The sequence below is a fragment of the Streptopelia decaocto genome (genome assembly GCF_964273445.1).
Source record: "Streptopelia decaocto genome assembly, chromosome: 1".
Classification (NCBI taxonomy): Eukaryota; Metazoa; Chordata; class Aves; order Columbiformes; family Columbidae; genus Streptopelia; species Streptopelia decaocto.
In genome coordinates, this window is record NC_138663.1 from 67,646,171 (window position 1) to 67,667,528 (window position 21,358).

Sequence of the window (21,358 nt, forward strand, 5' to 3'; positions counted from 1 at the left end):
GCTTATCAAATGTGCAGTGTTTGTTTCTCTTTTCTGCTAGTTATTTGTTACCTCCTCTTTCTTGCTTACGCTTTTGCCTACCCCCGTTTTATTTTTTTTTAATCTTTCCCCACCTTTCTCTCCTTTTCAGTGTATCTAATAATCGTTGATTATAATAAGTGGTATTAATCATGTACTAGTGAACAGAGTAAGTGGCTGGAAGCATTTTGTTGCTGGTTGCATTTCTGAGTTTGAGTAAAATCTCTACTATAATGCATAGAAATAGCATTAACATGCAAGTCTTTCTTTAATCAGGTCAGAAATAATCACAATGGGAGTCTAATTCAGCCCAGTAAAAACTGCAGGGTTTTGCAGCATGTCTGGCTTTTTGCATATCTAATGGTATTTTAAGTTGTGCTTAGAGAGCAACACCTGTATTTCTAACAGGTAGACTGTGTTACTGAGTGCTAAAATAGACAGAATTGAGCAGCCCTACTGAAGTGCATAATGATGACTAGGGACCAAGTGTTTGGAATTTTTATAGTGTGTTGCAAATTATGTGATTTGGGATTTTGCTATAATATACCTACCGGTCTTTTTTACTAGATAGAGGTCTGTGGTAAAAATTCCTGTATTTTTGCCATCATTTTCTTGCCTGCATCACCTGGAAAGTAATACCTTCCACTGACTAGAAACCAGGACTTAGATCTCCAGGGATGTTAAAGAATGCTTTTTATCCAGAGAATTTGACTACCTAATTTTGTATGAGGTATGGTGTGGCTAGAGTTCATTTACCTTTTTCCATTCCAGCTTTACATATGAAGAACACTGTTCATCCTGAGGTGGCTGTATTACTCTTTAAAACACATAGCTTGAGGATATGACATGATTAACAGAATTACTAGTTTGAAATATAGGTTAAATGGATGTCCATCTCCAGCAAATATGGCTTCCAGACAGGGTGAATAATTTGTGTAACAGCTTGTACGACAACAATAAATTTGAATACATTCTGTTTCCCTGCACACCCTGTGTGCTCAGTTGTTAGGTGTCTTGTGTCACAAGTTCTCTTGGAGTTTTGGTTTTCTGTAAGCAGTTGCAAAAGATCCTACTATGGAGAAGTGATCTTTCCTGTTGCTGGTGTTACAGTTTTGTATTACAGTGGACAAGCTTTACAAAATGCCTTTTGCCCGCTGAATGCAACTAACATTTGCTAATCTGGTGGGGAGGGGGGGCATGTGATGCTGTCAACAAAATCAGTTCTTAAGGCAACCTCATGTTTTTTGCGTTACAGTTTTGTTTTCAGCTGTTCCTGTTTTTTTCTGGACTTCGTATGAAGGCTCTTTGTTTGCATGTGTAAACCAAGTAGAATCAAAGTCTAAATATCTACTTGAGGGACTGGGGTTACATTTAAACGATTGCTTCAGACCGATCTCAGCAAGGGCTGCTGCCGAGAGGAGCTGTCTGTCCCCTTCCAGCCATATTCCTGGCTGTCCCCTTGTGCCAGCAGTAGTGCCGGGGTGACCATGAGGTCAAACCAATCTAAAATATACTGCAGCTTTCAACTGCATCGTTTCTGCCACTCATCTCACTGTGTGGTTGAACAAGCACTGGTGGTAGCACAGGGGAAGGAGCAGCCAGAAGCAGAAGCTGGAGTGGACGGTGACAGAGAGGCAGGAGGAGTGACAAACCACAGAGCTGCTCTGTTGAGCAGCAGCTCTGTATTTGCCTTGGCTTAAAGTGATCAAGAGTGATAACCTAAAACAGGAATAAGTGCCTTGATAAAGTTGTGGGTGTAAAACAAGTTCCTATTCTGACCTAAGCAGTACCTTGTTTTCTTAGGGAACCCTTTTAATAAACAAGGTACAGTTTTGAGAGAAATTTCCAGCGCTGGGCTGAAGAGTTGACAGCAGCAATGACCCTTACTTAGCCGCAGTTGGGGGAATTTGAGATTTTTAAGTGTATTAGCTGTCAAATCTGCAGGCAAAATAGTTTTCAGAAAGCTCTAAGACTTCATGTTTTCACCTTCATTGCGAAGTTATAAGACTGATCTGAACGTAGTATTATAAATTATGTTCAGTTGCCAACCTGACTTGTGGATTGTACTGGTCCTGTCAGGAGTTACTTTCTCAAATTTGTTTTTGAATTGGGGATACCCCAACTGAAGTGTAAACTGTGACAGTATGGTATAGGATTCTGTATAAAAGGGAATTCAGCCTGTTGGCTCTTTAGAGACAAGAAAGACTCGCTGGTATGACACCCTGTACCATCTCTTTGGTCTGTCTAAGAGCTTCCAGTGCTCCCACCTCCATAGGAGAGACAGAAATGTCACTTAAGGTATCTCCTTAGGGATTGAGGAATGGTGTGGGATGGAGCTCCCACTGCTGTAGTACCCAGGGAAACAGAGCTAAGGAATTTCTGACTGAGATCACAAACATCTGAGAAGCTTCCATATGTGATGGGCCTCATTAAATTCTCTGCATTGTTCTGCGAGCATCCACCTTTATGTTCTCAGGAGATGTCTTGCTATTTGAAAGAAATAGAAGTGGGAAAGATGCTGTGTTGCAGCCACAGATGTCCTGCATGCATTGTGATCCAAGTACTGGATCTTCGGATAGGGCTGGATTGTTGATCTCTGTGTGGACCTCTGCAAGTTTCCATGTTTGTTGAGACAGTTTCTTGTTGTAGGGCAACTTCTGTATTGGAAATGGAAAAAAAAAGTTTCTAAGAAATAAAACGTAAATACTTGAAAATATTGTTGGAATCGTGAACAATAGATATGGCATCTCTTTCCACTTCTTGTCTAAGAGCAGGCTTGGCTGTTGCTAGGAATGGCTTGATATGATGGATTTTGCTGTGGGATAGGAAGATGAATTAGATCAGAGGGTCTAGACCCTGCAGACAAGTTGTTGTTCAAAATCCATCAGAAATTGCCTTGTGAAATGATTGACTGGGATTTGGATTTGCTTTTCTGGAAACATGTAAACAAAGCTCCACTCAATGTTTGTGTTTCTACAAGTACAAGCAAACAATAAAGGCAAATAATAAAACCAGTAAATTTAAGTGTTCAAACTCTACTCTAATAATTTTGTTAAAAATGAAAATAGACATGACAACACTGCAATAAATAAGTGGGTTTTTCTCTTGGCCTTATTTCTCCCCACAAAAAAAAGTTGTAGAATTTTTTTGATTCAGAGAAGAATTAATATTGACCTAAGTGAGATCTCAAGGTCTTTCCATAGTATTTCAAGTTTTTGATTGTGTTTACGGAACTGCTTATTTCCAAACCCCACAACAAAAGACTACGGTTCAGGCTTGTGTGAGCATATTCAAATAAGTGTTTTTATTACACATGCCATTGTTTGAATATTATTTGTGTTATATTTGCTTCCAGTTTTCCTAAAAATACCAGTATATTGATCCTCTTAATTAGACTAAATTCCATTCTGCTAGGAAGAAATGTAATAGCAGTATCAGCTGGTTTGTACTTTGCTTTTTTTTTAATATTTACAATAGGAGACCTTTCTTACAGAGAAGTTGCAATATGTTTATCTAATTTTTGGATGCTACCTTCAATAATAATAATATGGATATGGATGTATGGATATATCGATAATATTTGGATGCTACCTTCAATAATAATAATAGGAAACATTTTGAATGTATAGCATTTTGTGAACACTTTGAATACAGAAGTAGAATCACTGAACTAAAATGCTGTTTTTTTCTATAGTTGTGTTGAAGAAACCCATTGACAATTCAGATAGGAAGAAGTCTGTTAGAGACTGTAATCTCTCTGTAGGAGAGCCTAGGCTAGGCATGGTGGAGATCTTTTTTTATATCCAAGTCTTCAAGGTTTAAGCAACATAATAAATTTCAGTGAAAGGCAAAGCGTGTCTTTAGGATGAGATATTCTTCAAAAGGAAGACAAGTATCCTGTTTTTCTCTAGAGAAATGTTAGCACTAAATAAATGTATTTATAAACATTCTACCTTACATATTTAATCTGGTTTCTAACATGTTTGTTTTTTTGTACCTGTTTGCTTTTCAGGCAGCAGCATCTGTCCAAAGTCCTTAATATTCACTAGATCTTGTACAGCAAGTGTAACAACCAGGCTAGTTGAGCAGAATGTACACAATGAAGCGGCTCAGGGAATAAATGGAAGTGTGCCAGTCAGACAGTCCCCACGTCCAGCTTCAAATCCAAAGCCACAAGGTAAGCAGTCTCAAGTATTTTGGTTAAGGAAGTTACTCTTCTCCAACTTTAAGAGAAATAGAGCACCTTGAAAGCATGCTATGGAAATACAGTAGTTTTGTAAATGCTTTATGAATTGGTAATTTCTTATAATAATTTCTTATAATCATTTCCTTTCTGAAAAAGGTTCTCAGAAGGGAAGTTGGACTTGCTAATGTAATATGATACAAGCACATAGTTACACTTTTTATCTCAAGCATCTAGTAATTCGCTGTGCACTTACTGCCAGGTAGCAAGAGTTAAATTTGGTCTCTGCCCAAGAAGTAGCTAATAGGTAGAGGTGGGAGAACACGTATAAGCACCTTGTTTGTATTAAACTATTGACAGGGCTTATTTTTCAAAAGATAACTGTATTTGAGCTGAAAGGTTGTGATACTGTTTTTGAATTGGAGGGTTTGGCAGGCTGGCTTCAAGGCGGAGGTGGTGGGGAAGATATTTATTCAGGGCCTTTGGGGTTCAACCAGAGTTCAAGAGGAACCCTCCTGCAGGAGTATGTGGAAAGGAGGGAACTTTGTGGTTCTGCAGTAAAAGCTGACCAATAATGTCTCCAGAGAAGATTTCCCTTCTTCCTGTCCATAAATAGTATCTTCACTTTTAGAAGCTAAATAGGTCAACCTATGTGTCAACTTTCTGTATCTAGACCTCAAACCATCATATTATGTGGTCTTCTCAGCAATATTGATTCTGCAGAGGTTGATCACAATAGAGAGTTACTGTGTTCTGGAAATCTCAGTTTCAGAGCGAATCTGGATGGACATCTTTTAGGAGTGACATGCAATAGGAACTTCATTCATGTCACACGTTATAAAAAAAAAAAAAAAAAGTAAGTTTAGAAGACTGATATCATGATCCTGCTCAGTGAATTGGATTCTGAGACACAATGCTGCTGTGACAGAAACTAGAATTACTCATAGAATACTAGATCACATCTAAATCATGCATAGAAACTAGAGCCACATAGAGTCATCATGTAGTGGATTTAGCAATCTATGTATCAATTAATGGGAAAATACATCTTGAATTTTGCATCAGTCCTGAGGAGGGAAGAAATTTATTGATGTGTCAAGAAAGTTGTGATTACTTCGGGTGATAGAGAGCAAAATAAGGCTGTAATTTTTTGTATTGTTTGCTTTTATAGAACTTTTACCAGTATTGTTTGCTAAACTGAGATGCTCATATCAGTCATATGTAAACATAAATCACTGAGTAGTCTTTCTGTGCCAGTTCCTAGGTCTCTGAAATGTGTTCTTTAAAGCTCAGTTAACAAGATAACAGGTATTCTTCCTAAGAATAATATTTTGGACACCTGTTAATGGATAAACAGAAATGGGCAATCAATAAAAAGATTTTAAGCCTTTCAAAAACAAATCCAGGCCACTTATTATAAATTTTAGCTGTAAGATAGGTTAGAAGTTGGCCATTACTGGATCCCATTCATTCAAGTAGTTATGCAGCTGTTGTTGCTCTTTGCCAGTCATGACTTCTGTTCCTGTCAAAACTGCTTGCTCCAAAATGTGGCGTAGCTAGGAATAGCGTTGTAGTCTGAGAAATGCAGCTGTGTAGATTATATACAACAATACTGTTGTAAATAGTGTTTTGTGCCTGCTTTGTTCATGGGCTTATGTCTTTCTCCATTTGTTTCTATTAAATAAATGCATCATAGCAAAGTTATAGAGTTTATCTTTTTGGATTTTTATTGAATTGGAGCAAAACAAAATAGAATTAATGACATTTGCATTTGAGAGTCCAAACAATCTAAGCAAACTAAATTGCTCTAGTTAAATTGGTTTAAATGTGGATGCTTTTTCTTTTTTTTTTTTTTTTTTTGGAACAGCTTTCCATGCACGAGTACAGAAACATTTTTGGTTTATAGTAGCAGGAAGTGTTTTTTCCAAATTGTTGTTCTAGTCATGCAAATACTAAGTGGCCTTTCATAGTGAAAGGAAACAAGATCACAGACCTGAATTGTAATGCCAGTGTATTTGATTGTCGATGAACTAACTGCAAAACACCCTTCATCTAACCTACCAAAACGTATATCATTAAAATGAGAGATAAAAAGATGACTTTGAGGTTGCATTACAAGTGGGGTACAGCTATTTGTAGTAAATTTAGCTTGAACATAGAAGAAAAATGTCCAAAAACTTGCACTTGAAGTGAACCCTGGACTCTGAACCTCTTTTGTCTGTACTTGGTCTCTGAGAAGTAGTTTAGATATTTGGAAACAGATCACTTGGGGCAGCTAGATCAAGTGAATAAATTTATTCCCAGAATCCAATATAAAATTCTTTCATTTGCATTTTTTTCCCCTTGTCATCTCAAGGAGAAAACAAACCAGCTGTCTGATACACTGGTAGAAAAAGAACAATTTTTGTTCATCAATAATTCCTTCCATCAACAATTTAGCAATCGGTATGTCAGATTTCTGTGTTGAGTACAGTTTGATTCATGAAAGTCTTTGCACATTTGGAACAAAGCCTGAAACTGGCTGAAGGCCGATGAGGGAGTTGAGCAAAGAAATCAGGACTGTGGAGAAAAGCAGTTGCAGTCTGCACCAGCTGTGAAACATGGTGTTTTGCCTTTTCATCAATGCTCTGCATTCTTTGGTATAGTGGACTAATCAAGACTGGAGGTAGTCAGTGGAAACAGCAAAATACACTAGTGAGTTTCAAGGCAAATATGATGCATGAAGCAAATTGGTAGATAAATTGAAATTTGCCCTTAACTACAAATATTTGGGCAGCAATGTGACCACAGCAATAGCAGAATGTGACGTGCAAATTGGCAATTTTTTCTAGTTTCTTCTATTCCCTGCTCTTTGAAGTTCTTGTATGAGCTTTATATGATGCCCCGTAACTAAATGGGCACTGAAACTGTTCTCTGAGCCAGGCAGTGTAGAAAATATGTTGAAGTGTTAATACTTTTTAAAAGCAGTGGAGTGTCTTGTCAGTTCAAGCCTGTGCATCAGTTGCCCATTTAAATTTATCTAATGAATGCTTAGGAGTACTTCTGAATCTCCTGCTGAGGTTGAAGAGGAATTTTTGTTCGGGAGATTATTTTCCACTGATTTGTGCTACTGTGAAATAATATGGTCACACAGCATTCAACATGTAGACTTCAGCGGTTAGTTTTAGCTGACTGTCTACTGTGTAGCATCAGTCCTGTCCTCCTTTCTCAGTTAATTATAATATAGTCTATGGCTTTGAAGGTGTTCTGTGGCCTGGGCCCAGAAAAGCTGAAAGACCTCTTAAAGGCCTGGGATGTATACTCTGCTTCTCTGGCAAATAAAACTCCTACAATTAAAGGTGATTTGAACTAAAACTGAGAGCTGCTTCTAGCTACACTTCTCCAGTCTCAGTGGTGCTTTAAGAAACCTGTAGCAACGTCTCTTTTATCACCAAAACTGCTACATCCCAAACATTATCTTCAGGAAGAAGACAAAAGAGAGGACAAAGCACATGATTACTTTTGGTCTTCTTTCTTAATGTATTATTGGAAGATATTTGTTCTGATGTGATTAAAAAAAATGTGGAAGTGTACATTCGAAAGACGAGATGACTTTTCCCTCTCTTTGTGCTGAGTCTAGCATACTAGCTGTTTTTTACTGTTCTTGTGAGTGTAAATCTTTGGTATCTATCCAGCTGTGCTCATTTGACCTTCCTGAAAGTGATGGAGCATGCAAGGAGGTGATGAAGGATGACTCAGCCAGGAGAGCTGCAGTTGCTTACTGCAGGAACTTTTCACTCTCTATTTTCGTTGAATCAAAGCATAGCAACATTTTTAACCAGCAGGAGCTGAAGGTGTAGAAGGAGATTGAACAAATTACTTTCCAAGAGAAGCAATAAACAATCTTTGCTAATATTCTTTAGAGTCAGCAAAGATGATTGTTCCTTTTGAGCCATTTGTGGCATTGTCTCCCATTTCATCATGTATATGTACAAAGTTGAATGTAAAACTAGGCACTGCATCTTAAATCTTGATGAGCTATTTTGGCTAGTGTTGTATAGTAGCAGCTACCTGTGTGTACTGTGTGGTTTTCTTTGGGCAGAATACGCAGTTCATATTTCCTAATGAGCTCAAAATTGTACAGTATAGAGACAAGAGTATTTATAGACTCAAACAGAGCTCTGTATTATGTGGGGCATTACAATGGGCCAGTCTTTTCTCTCCCTTCTTTTCTTTAAGATCCTTGCTGTGTGCACATTGAAAAATAATCTGATTAAAACAAAACACTTCAGAAGTACATTGAGGGGATAATTAATGGAATTTGTTTTCCATAATCCCTGTTAACAAGGTTGACCTTACAGGAAGGTTTGTGGGCTTTTTTTGTCTTACATTACTGATTCTTTTCATTGATCTTGTGACTGTCCTTTTCCCATTGCTCTATTTCTAAAACTTACAGTAGCTGCAGCAGCAGTTGGTTAGGGGAAAAGCTGTCTGTTAGATGGTAGTAGGTAGTAGAGAAGAAAATATTTTGCATTAGCGAAGTGGCATGGCTGGCTAGTTTATGGTTCTCTCCTCTGAAGGCATTACAGGGATTTTCAGTATTTTTCAGGGTTGTCCAGTTTGACCAGAGGTTCCTCATGCTTGCCCTACTGAAATGTTGCTAAGCTGGGGCTTTTTCAGCAATAGCTGCAAAAGTGTGCGACACCTCCACAGAATGTCCTAGAATTTGATTTTTGTCCCAGTGGATCCAGTATAAAAATAGCTTCCAACTAATTCCTTCTGCGCTATGAGTAGATATTAATTCCCTCAAGTTTAGTAGTTTTAATATATCCTTGTGAGGATATTAACAATTTATGAGATGTACAAAAGAATTTAAGAGATGTACAAGCCTGTTAAATAAGAGAATACACAGGTCCGCAGGTTATACAAAATCCATTGCAAGAACAAGAAGTGTTTCTACCAACTAGTGTAGTGCGGTCAGTAAATCCACCTGATGTCCATTTTCCTTCTCTCTCCTCCCCAAGGGACTGGCAGTGCCCAAGCTCAATTATGTGTCCTGCTTTTTCCCAGCCTGCTTGTATCACATTTTTCAGCTGTCCCGTTGCCTTTGTCAGCACAGCAAGCTATTCAGTGCTTGGACAATTATCTGATGCTCGTTGGCCTAATTCTGCCAGACCTTCACTGAACTCAGTAAGAGGGAATGCAGGGAAAGCTGTTCCACCGCACTGCAGCTGAGCAAGTGTACGCAGCTTCTCTGGAGAGGCTTCATTTATCACACGTACTCCAGCAGTTACACAATTCAATTTCCTGCTTGTTTCAGCATTGCACTGTAACTATTTGAAAATTGCAGTATTTTAAGTCATCCTTTCTGCACTCCATCCTTCTCCAAACTTGCTTTTTTGCTTGTGTTAATATACATAACATTAAGCTTGGAAGGACCAAACATATACACACTAAAAGCATCTGATTTACAGTAATTCTCTTCCTTGTCCCTCTGACTTCATTTGTCATCTGTTGTAGTTGATATGATTGAAGTCTTAAGCTTTTTGTGGTGCATTCATTTCTTCATAGAGTCCCTCATGGCAATTTCAGACTGCAGCTATCTCTACAGTCCCTCCTAAGTGCAATTGGATTATTGGAAGCACAGATAAATTTTGCCTTCTATAAATTTAATGTACAGTAGAGATGGAGAGTCATCCTAATCAAGTGTGCTTTCAAATCTATCATAGTCTATGATAGCATATTTGCAAGAATTTTTTTCAACAACACTTTCAAATGTCACTTGATAGGATTTAAGCTAATTCCTGTGGTGCACAGGTTTTCCAGGGCAAGCCAGTCAGCTGTTCTAGAGTCAGCGATGCAAGGAGCATGGCTTATTCACATCTATCTATTGTATATATCCTATACTAGTACGTATTTTATTTTCTACCACAAGAGTTGCACATGATTCCTAACGCCAGTTCCTGTCCTCCTTCCCCTCGTGTTTGTTCCCTGGCAGGTCTGTGCAGTTGCTGGAGGGCTGGTGCCTGTGGAGCAAAAGCTGAGCCTGTGGGGCTACCGGTTCCATTGGAACTGCATTGCCTACTCCTGCTGATTTCTGCCTGCCTTTTAATAAAGGACAGATATAGTCCTTTATTTTTCAATTTCATATCAAATGCTTTTGCTTCTCCTCACAATATGTTTTGGGAGTGTGTGTGGAAATGAACAGAGTCCTGTTCTTGGGAATAAAGGACCATTCCATTAAGTCTCTCTTTTTGATGCAGCTGTAGGTGAGTTGCCCTGATAAGTGGGACACATTTGAGCCCTGTCTGTGAAGCATTTTTGTTGGCCACAAATGCTGCATAGTCACTTAAAGAGATAAAATTTAATTGAAAGATCCGCAGCACATGTGACTTTATTTGCTTTATGTGTCACCTCGTCCTTTGTGTTGTAGCCACTGCTGCATTAAACAGTGGCTGATCATTAACAATCTGATTAGAAGGACTAGGAATGAGGAAAAATCAAGAAGAATAAAAATATTTTCAGGGGTCACGTTTTCAGCAGGATAAATAGAAAAAGGTTCAGTGAGTAAAGGAAGCTCAAAACTGATGGCAAACAGCTTTTCCACTGTCTATAATTATCGAAGTCACAAGGGAGAATGTAAAGAATGAGAGCAACAGAGTTTTGGGGCAGCAATTTAAATCTCTGTCTTGAGCTCTACAGCACAGCTAGATCCTCTGATGATGCTTACTTCTTTTTTATTATAAAAACTGCATTTATGAAGGCCAAAGATGCTTACTACAGTACAATATATTAAAAAAAAAGGAAAGTCCTCCAATTTTCTAGCTTGTTGAAGTGGCACATGATTCAGCTTTTATACAAAAAATATAGCAAGATCCCTGACACCAGATAGTTCATAAAAATATATATGAAGTCCCTGTATTGATAAAGTAACTTAAAGGTTAAATAAAGCCAAGAGCAGCTCTTCTTCATTACTGTAGTAAGTTCTTATTAAAAAATCTCATATGTTCTAACCCTTCAAAGAAACAGTTCCTGAGCAATTGCTTCTTGTTGTTGTTTGCAGTGCCTCCAAAGCCAGTTCATCTGCAGAAGCTGTCAGCTGTTACATACCAAACCTCTAGGCATAAAGCTTTATCAAATCAAAAACCAAGAATGGAGGAAGAGACACCCACCCCTGTTCCTAGTGTCACAAAGGAGAAGTCCAGTAAAGTCTCAGATCTCATCAATCGGTTTGAGGGAGGCAGGTATGTAACAGAATTTGAATTGGTTTGTAACTCTGTGTGTGGGTTATTGGAGCTTAAACCTGTGAGGAAGAAAGTTGATACTGAGGTAGTGCTCAAACCCATCCCTGCCTGAGGATTTGATGGCAAAACTGAATGTGTTTTGAAATGGTGCAAGCCAAACGTACAAGGTATGCTTTTTCATAAGTTACTAGTCTTGATTTTTATTTTACAAAACAAACAAACAAACTTGTAGCATTTTTAAAACATTGTGGAAAATATCAGCAATTTGAAAAAAGCACTGATTTTCCAATGAAACATTGGTGACAATCTTAAATTCTTTTGTTCTTGCAGAAAAAATATTTATTTTTATAAGCAAATAGAAAAACCTGAAGTCTTGGTTTTCCTTTTATACTGACTTAACCTCTTCGTATCATTCATGTGAAGAGGGCCAGCTGTGTGACTTATTTGTATTGATACGGCATACATTTGCTAAACTGCTTTGTAGTACTTTGTGATTTTGGTGGAATATCTTGATGTTTTTGAATTTTGATGCTGCCTTTTACAGGAAACATCTGAAACTTTGAGAAACAGAAGCCACAGCAAGCTCTGCTTTCACAAAATAGTGTTAGCTGTGTGTCTTTAATTAGATGTATCTGACAAGCATTATAAGGTCTGAAACAGAAGTTCTGAAAATATCTGCTCTGTGTAAAGAGAGCAACCCTCCAGAAAGCCTGTGGCGGAGGAGCAGCTCAAGAAAGAGTCTAGTGACAACTGAGCGTTGCAAGCTTTGGATGTGGCTTTCTTGTGTTTCCTTGGGATACTGATGTTCTGAAGGCAGAGCTCTCATGGGAACAAAATGAATGCATGATGTACAACAGAGCACGTCCTTCTGAGAAGCCAGAGTATTAAGACTTTAATTGAAAGAATTTCCCCTCAAGATGGGGGATATTTAATTCTTTATACAGAAGCAGCTAAGCATTGCAAAAGTATGACTAGTGGAAAAGAAATAATTTCGGAACTTCATCTGCAAGAAACTTCTGTCATTAGACCAAGACTTAATTGCACTGCTGTCATGACAGCTGCCAAAATATGAGAAAAAGAAATTACTGCAGCACTGAAGGTCCTGTGAATTCTTTTAGCACAGGTCTCCAGTCCTGTTATCACTCTGTTTCCCAGTCTTCCTCCAAAGCATCATCTAAATATTTTTAACATTGCAGTATCCTTTGAAAAGTAATTTTATCCTTTCTGAAAGGAAACTCCTCAGTTTTTTTGTACCCTACACCAATGAGCCCTACATTTCTTCCTCCTAGATATCTCTGCTGCCTTGTAGGGGAAGTTATAAAGTAAGCAAGGAAAGCTTTCTTATTTGTAGATTTTTTTAAAAGAGATGTTTTGTTTTGGGGACTAGGAGAAGCCGAGTTGCTTTTTGGCTGACATAATTCATTAAGTACAGCAAATAATCTGTCCAATGATTAAATTTTCCTCAACTCTATGATCTCTGCTTATGAGAAACTTTCATAATTAGCATGCTGAGTTCTGGCATATCCTACAGTGGCTGTGGGAGCAATTCCTCGTTTTGAAATGAGCTCAGCTCACAAAATGTGTCTTCCATGAAAGTAAACTTCACTTGTAATTATTGGTCTTCAAATGACTAGGTAGGATGTTCATGAACTGCAAACTGTGATTGTCAATTATGATAACATATTTTCATTAGTCTGTACAGCCCACAAACATGTAGGGATGGCAAAAAGTTAATTAAACCTCTTTGCTGTGTGCATGCAATTGAAAAATGTAAATTAATTCTGTCTTTGAGTTAAACTTATTTTTAAGAAAAGACAATCTTTACACAACTAAAGGAAAACTGATTTAAATTTCTTTGTTATATGATGGGAGAAGATGAAGGTAGTGTAAGATATTTTTTGAGCTATGTGTATGAAATTGCAGAATATGTTTACAGTAGTTGTGTAAACTGTCCTATAAATAAGGAGTAAACATACAGTTTATAAGCAGTCTTCATCTTTCCAGAAGATAAATGGTCCATACTAGGAACAATATGTTAGAGGATAGTCATGGTATCCTTTTCCAAGTTGAATATGCCTTGTTAAATGTACTTCAGACAAAAATGTATAGATTTTTTTTTTGTTTCAATTATATTTTTTTTAAATTCTAAACTATAGTGAAGCCAGGCACATTTACAGAGTAGGCTACCATTTATATTAGTCTAAAAATCAAAATCTCTAAAATAAAACAGGTATAATGTATGTTTAAAGGAGAGATACAATTTGGAGAAAAAATAAAAACTTCAGAAAAGATGCAGCATGATGAAAGGACACTGCTAAATAAACTATCTGGGGGAAGAAATGGGCTAAGGATTTAAAGCTTTTCCTGCAGTATGCTGAACTAAGGAAAGGGATGGTAAATGTTCTTGGATGTTTTTTTGTGCATTTTTATATAATTAAAGGGCAATTGGGGAACAGGCTTCTTGTTAGTTTAAGCATTGGACTGGGACTTGGGAGACCCTGAGTCTTTCTCAATTTCTGCCAGTAATCTCCTGGGATGCCTTTGGCAAGTTACTGCATGTGTTAGTGCCTCAGTTCCCTTGTCTGTTACTCTAGCTGATCACACTGCCTTCTATTTTACAAAGGAGATTCAAGAGAGATGAGGATGTCATGAATCAATATGGATGGCATGCTGAGTTTCCAGTAAGAGATGTGTGTTTTGATTGAATAATGCAGTTCAAGTCTTGAAGGCCTGGACTTCCTAATAATTAACATAGAAAAAAAAAAAGTTTTTGAGGAAATCAGTTATATGGTTCAACTCTCCTCCTCTCCATACCAGGGATTTTCTATAATGCCATGCTTAACTTTTCTCTCATGTATATTTTGTTTGGTGTTTTTTGGCTGTTAAATCCTAGCGATTTGAAGAAAGATTCCTCTGTTCTCCACATTACTAAATCTCAAGGAAGATATGGGTTAACACCATCACCTCAGCCAAAACTCCCCTCCCAGCACCCACTACAAAAACAGGGAAACAGTAATACCGACAAAACTCAGGTTGCACAGCTGCACACAGCCAACGGAGTAGTAGCACAAGACCAGACGGAAGATGAGGACAGATTACCTGATCGCGGCTCCACTGTCTCCACCCTGGTTCCGGATCATGCCATTGACAGCAGCTTGATAAATGGGGAAAGAGAAAGTATCTCCAGAGAGTCACTGCAAAGTGTGACAGCTTGTGAAGGACAGATGCTTAACAGCTGCTACAGGACTCCAAGCAGGGATACACTGCTGCCATCTGAAAATGAAACTCTAACAATTAATACTAACGTGAAGGAAGAACCAAATGAGGAAGTCAGTAAGCAAGAACAACCTGTAGAAACAAAGGTAAAGAGAGAAGTTGTTTCTTTCTTGCTGTATTACTATTTTGTGTTTTCTCTAGGTTTTTATTTACAAAAATAAGCTTCCCAGAGCAGGGCAGAAAGTTGAAAATATTTTGTTTATTTTTTTCCTCTGCAGTTGAAAATCTGTTACTATTTACTTTTAAAAAAGGCGATGTTAAAAACATCAGTAACTACAAAAAGAGAGGTGGGAATTTGACTATCCTGTGACAGTTCGGTGACCCAGTTCTGAAAACAGCAAGGAAAAAAATTGCTTTGGCAAAATTTTTTTTGGTGTTGGAAATTTTGTACTGTTAGCCTGGAAAAATGTCAGAAATCCTAGAGCATTTGGATCAATATCCAAAAGACTATTGATGTTTCAAATGTGTTCTCAGAGTATAGAAGAAAATTAAAAAAGGAAAAAAAAGGTTTACTCTTATCTTTCCTTTTATCTTCCTCCCTTAGGCATCTGAGAGTTAAAAAAAACAAAACAAAACAAAAACGAAGCTGAAATACATGTACATATTTAGCACTAAGCTTCAGCTGTGCCAGACTACAAGGGGCACGTGTTAGTGGTGCATATAAAATAAAATTCCACGTGTCGTAAACTGCAATGACAGGACTTCATGCAGAACTGTTGTGTGAATCGTTAACTTGGATGTCATTACCAAATCCAAGCTGGAAAGGCAGTGACAGTCTGCTAGCTATCAGATAGACACCAGGTTCAGAGTATAATAAATATATGCCTTGGTAGCAAGGAGAACTTATACCACTTGAGCTTCCTCTTAAGTCAGGTTTTAAATAATTAAGTGAAATAAGTGGGTGGAAGAAAGTCTGTCTTGGGAAAATTAATTGCTGAAAAATTGTGCATATTTCCACTTCTAAAAGCTTAATTATGCAGTTCGCCTTCTCATATTAAAGCACTGGTAAGTCAGAGAACATCTTTAACAGTTCTGGTCCAGCCGTGCTGTGCAAGCTGTGGTGGGAGAGCTGGGCTGGACCCTTCTAGCCTTCCTCTTCACCACAGAGCCAAACAACTGAGCACCAAGTGTCCAGAACAGAGCCACAAAGTTCGTGAAGGTTTTGGAGCGGAAGCCACGTGAGGAGCATGTAAAGTCACTTGGTTTGTTCAGCCTGGAGGATTCTGAGGGGAGACCTCATGGCGGCTACAGCTTCCTCACAAGGGGAAGAGGAGGAGCAGGCGCTGATCTCTTCTCTCTGGTGATCAGTGACAGAACCCGAGGGAATGGCAGGAAGATGTGCCACAGGAGGTTTGGGTTGGATGTTAGGAAAAGGTTCTTCACCCAGAGGGTGGTGGAACACTGGAACAGGCTCCCCAGGCAGGTGTCACAGCCCCAAGCCTGACAGTGTTCAAGAAGAGACTGGACAAGCCCTCAGACACATGATGTGAATTTTGGGGTGTCCTATGCAAGGACAGGAGTTGAACTCGATCCTTTTGGGTCCTTTCAGCCCAGGGCATTCTGTGAGTCTATGATTCTAAGATAAAGCTCTTCACTGCCTGCAGGAGTACGCCTGCATTAGCTACCCATAGACATTTCCAAGCGCTTGAGTTTAGCGAGCCAGGGGTCACATACACATGCGCTTGAGGGTAAATTCTGTGTACGGGGAAGATGGGTCTCAAATTGTGCATTACAGGATAAAATATCCTAGGTAATGCTGGGAAGGTGCTGTTGCGTGGGGAATTTCTTGTCTGTTTTGGGGGTTGTTTTTGCCAGTGGTGAATGAACATTACGATTCTTATCTGAACATAAGCTTGGTCTCGGTCCAAGGCACCTTTAACCTGCCACACCTCTCATTATATTTCTGTCTCCTGTTTAGTGATGCCTGTTTCCCCTCACTGTGCCAATAAAGTGCTGAACACTCAGTGGGCAATGATGTTAAGTTTGAATCCAAGTCACACAGAAGGTGCTGGCAGCATTTTCAGGAAAAAGCAGAAATGAGAGGCAGTCCTGTTTGTAAAGTCCAGGAAGGAACTGGGCAAATGTTAATGGCAGCAAACTCATAAAAATCTCTCTTTGAGCTGCTGGGTGACCAACACATGCGATCTGCCCTATACTGACCAGGAGTCAAATTGTGAGATGTAATGTGACTGTTACTAGATTTATGGTTTGCTGGTGCTAGAAGGGCAAAAAAATATAAAGGGTAACCTAAAACAAGCCTATGCAGGATGACTCTTAAGTTGGCATCAGTGGAGAACTCAATCTGTAAAGCTGAGCTGGATCACAGAACTTCCTAGACACCAGCTTGCTTGCGATACAAGAATGTCCCCTTCAGTCTAGTGAATTTAAGAAGCATGTCTACCACAGACTGATCCTAAGGACCATGCTTGACAAAGTCAAGCCCTGATTTAGTTTGGGTTAATGCAACCAATAGATTTAAATCACCCTTGTGTAGGTCTAAGTAGCTGTTGCAATGCTGTCTGGAGTAGGAGGAGGGTGGTGAGGAACAGGAGAGGTCTGGTAGAGCTTTAAGCTGCAACTGTGTCCAAGCAGCCACTGGGAAGAAGCAAAAGCATTTAGACAGTCTGTGGTTTTGCTAAGCACTCAGTCAGTAAAGAATCTTAAAACTGGGATGCAGTCCAGCTGAAGTTGCACTGTGCAGACTAACAGCACTTTTCCGCTCTTTTTAATTAAACAAGTGTAGGTGCAGTTGGGTAAAAGCAATAGAAGCAGATGTATGTGAGTCATAGACAAACTTTAAATTATGCATCTGATATATATATATAGATAGATAGATAGATAGATACTAATGCAAAGTCTTTTCTTTGCTCCTGCATGCCATATTTCCTAATTCAGGGAAGATAAGAAAGTAGTGCTATTGCATTGTAAATGCATACATGTACAGCAGAAATAAACAAAGTGCACTGCTGGAAAGGGTAAATTAAACTAGGGAATGGTGCAAAACCAGAGAAAAAGTTGCTTTTTAGACTTAAAAAAGAAAACTTATTTTGAAATAAAGTTGCTCTTGCCATTTAATTTTTTTTGTTCCTTAGCACTGTAGATCTGACTAAAGTCAGATGCATGTAGGTCCTGGAAAAGTTTAGACAAAACTTACTAAATTTTGCAGGGTTAAGGAACATTTTCACCAGATGACCAGAGCAGAGTATACTTTATTCCCTTATTTCCTTTAGTTTGAACGTCAGAAACTACAAATATCACAAATAAAAAAGACAATTTAAAGTGAAAAGTTTCCTGCCTTGCAGCAGAAGCAACTTCTGTCATAAAATTTGGTTTGCCTAAAATGTGGAGGCTGAACAGTATGAGAACATCCCAATCAATTAACTTCCTGAATAACATCTTGTGAGAAATCTGCTGCTAGAGCCGACTGAAGACAAGAAGACAAATGCTTCAGTATTTGTTGTGAGACTGGTAGGAAATAAGGATATAGACTGCATGCATGCCACAGATGGAGAAGAGTCAATTGTGCATCTTTATTAAAGTCCTTACTTGATGTCTCCTTTTAATGACAACGTTGAGGGATCTGGTGTTCAGATGCAAAACCTGGTGGAGATCACAGAATCACAGAATGTTAGGGATTGGAAGGGACCTCTAAAGATCATCTAGTCCAATCCCCCTGCCGGAGCAGGAACACCTAGATGAGGTTACACAGGAAGGCATCCAGGCAGGTCTTGAATGCCTCCAGAGTAGGAGACTCCACAACCTCCCTGAGCAGCCTGTTCCAGTGCTCTGTCACCCTCACTGAGAAGAAGTTTCTTCTCAAATTTAAGTGGAACCTTTTGTGTTCCAGTTTGTACCCATTACCCCTTGTCCTGTCATTGGTTGTCACTGGGAAGAGCCTGGCTCCATCCTCGTGACACCCTTTATGCATCTGTAAACATGAATGAGGTCACCCCTCAGTCTCCTCTTCTCCAAGCTAAAGAGCCCCAGCTCCCTCAGCCTTTCCTCATATGGGAGATGCTCCACTCCCTTCATCATCTTTGTTGCCCTGCACTGGACTCTCTCCAGCAGTTCTCTGTCCTTCTGGAACTGAGGGGCCCAGAACTAGACACAATATTCCAGATGTGGTCTCACCAGGGCAGAATAGAGGGGAAGGAGAACCTCTCTCAATCTACTAACCACCCCCCTTGTAATACACCCCAGGATGCCATTGGCCTTCCTGGCCAGATCATACATTGATGAATGTAAGGAGGAGTTTTGATTTAAATAGAGTGAAGATTCCTTGCTAAGTTAATTTCATGGCAATAAATGTTATCTTTTACAATGTTTGAGGGGTTCTACCAGCTTCTTCCTGGTTCTATAGTTTTATGCTCATCTTTAGCAACAGTATTTTGTGAACAAAGCTGTGTATCTTCAGCACCCAATATAAATGTATAAGTTCTGCTGAGAACAATTGCCTCTTTAGGGATACCATGATCTTTACTGCTTTTCTTGTTTGCTGTGCAAGAAACTCACCCATCATTCCTGCAATGGACTGTTGCATGGAGTTAGTATGCCAGAAAGCAATGGTAGCATTTAGGATTTTAATTGCAGGTCTTGCAAAATTTATTCCATTCTTTGATTTCAGAAACCATGAGGACTCAACAGATTGAAGGGAATCTTAAATTCTCATGGAAATTTACACTTATATTGCAAATACTTACAGAAGAAAGCTTTGGATCATGAAGCAGCTATGGCATGAATGGTTTTAGAAAAGAAAACCCCACTCTGTTCCTTTAGACCAAACCCAGCATTACAAACAAACACAACATAGATTGGATGGTATTTTTTCTTATTCTACATATCTTACCCTGTCTGTGTTGGGGCAAGGGCTACACGACATAGGGTTGAATCATATACAGCATCCCTATTAAGTTGGTAGGTATAGTTTTCTAGATGGAAGATGACTCCTGTTTGGTTTGGGTAATAAGTTATGGCTGTATTTTGATTTAGTTTTATGTTAAGTGTCATTTAAATTAGTGTAATTTTTGCAAATTTAGGACAATGGAAGAACAATTTTAGGAAATATGAACACAGATGCAAAGAGTTCATATTCTCAGCAGCTTTTTCCATACATCATCTTGACTTGAGAGTTCAAGAACTATTTAGGTAAAGATTACTTTTTTTAGTTTCTTAAGCATCCATAATGATGTAATGATTCTAAGGATGTGTTACTTTGTACTGAAGAATACATAACTAAGCCCAGGTGAAATATTTACTGTAAGCATCCTATATAGAGATGGAGTTTGCAGTCCTTACTGATGAACTTTTTGGCAAATGTTTGGGTAGAACAGAAAGTATGGTCTGATTGAGATTATTAATTTTTAAATACCTCAGTTAATAAATGATGCAACAACAACAACAAAAATCTTTTTTGGGTCATTAGACACGATGGTATCAACTGACCTAAGTTACCTTCATATCTTGTCTTTGCTAAGCAATAAAGTTGTTTCTTGTTTATATACCCACGTTTAGCATATGAACTATTTCATGGAAAGAAATAAAAAGTTATAATATTTTGAATAGTTAGGCACCTTGTCAAATTTTATATGCTTATAGCTTTATGTAATTAAAAATTCTCTGAATTTGGGGTTTTCAAAGTTTACTTTGTGCAAGACAAGTAGAACCAAGAATTCAGTTCAGTTGCAGCCACAGAAAGGATAGTTATGTCTAATTCAATTTTTGCCTTTTATTTGGAAAGGACTAGATGTTTATTCTTTTGAATTGCTCAAGTGCTTGAATAAGCTGCCTAAATATCTTTAATGTGGCTGCTTTCTGCTTTGAAGCAGACATCAGGGACATAATGTTACCTCACACTTCTGGTAGTTGCATCATCCATGGAAATCCTGCACCTCTAATGTGAACATTGTTTATCACACTAACCATTCCTGATTGTTTTAATATGTTGAGTTGCCATGTGCTATGGATTGTCACAGAAGTTTGAAAAGTTCCCTGAAATTATCAAAGTTGTGCTTGAAGCGATAGGGTTCGTATTCAGGTATACCTTGTAGTAATTTTTTGTCTCAGTGCTTTTTGTTAACGGTAAGAAACCCAATATAAATACTGAATTACTAAAAGCATAAAGAAATCATAAAAGGGAAATATGAAACTTTTCCTGAAAAAAGAATGTGTCCGCACCTCTCATTTCTATTATTTTATTATTCTACTTGTGAAAAGAGATGTGTGCATTTATGGTTATATCCTGTGAAAAGAAAGCTTGACTTGTGACTTAAAAGGGAATTAAAATTCCTTTTTACTGTTAATGATTAGATTTGATACAGTAGCTCTTTACAGATTTGATACAGTATTTCTTTAGGGGAAGCACTGAAGCTCTCAGAAGCTAAGTTCTATCTTCATGTTTTCCATGGGTTTTAAAGTTTGGGTTTTTTTTTCAAGAATTTCCCTCCGTTTTCTCTATGAGGTTTTTCAGGGCTGTTTTGTTGAACAGCTCTAATAATGAAAAGCTCTGTTATTGTCACAAAACATTATTCAGGATTTATTTCTAAATTATGTTGTGAGATTTGCTCCCTGCTACTTGGAATAGCCACATTTGGGTCTGCAGGAGCTGAGCCCTTTCTTGGGGTCTGCCTGCCCAGAGCCCTTGGCTTGGCCGGTCCCTGCA

General features: G+C 38.4%; 1 protein-coding gene across 5 annotated transcripts in view; it reads left to right on the top strand.

Annotated features, from left to right (window-relative positions):
* Positions 1 to 21,358, top strand: part of FGD4 (FYVE, RhoGEF and PH domain containing 4) — an 86,527-nt gene that overhangs the window by 42,909 nt on the left and 22,260 nt on the right. For all 5 annotated transcript variants that reach the window (XM_082043203.1, XM_082043202.1, XM_082043200.1 and 2 more), the window contains exons 2-4: positions 4,031 to 4,195; positions 11,244 to 11,424; positions 14,318 to 14,786. In XM_082043203.1, the coding sequence (XP_081899329.1) occupies positions 11,333 to 11,424; positions 14,318 to 14,786 (561 nt within the window). In that variant the 5' untranslated portion in view covers positions 4,031 to 4,195; positions 11,244 to 11,332. The remainder of the gene's footprint in view (positions 1 to 4,030; positions 4,196 to 11,243; positions 11,425 to 14,317; positions 14,787 to 21,358) is intronic.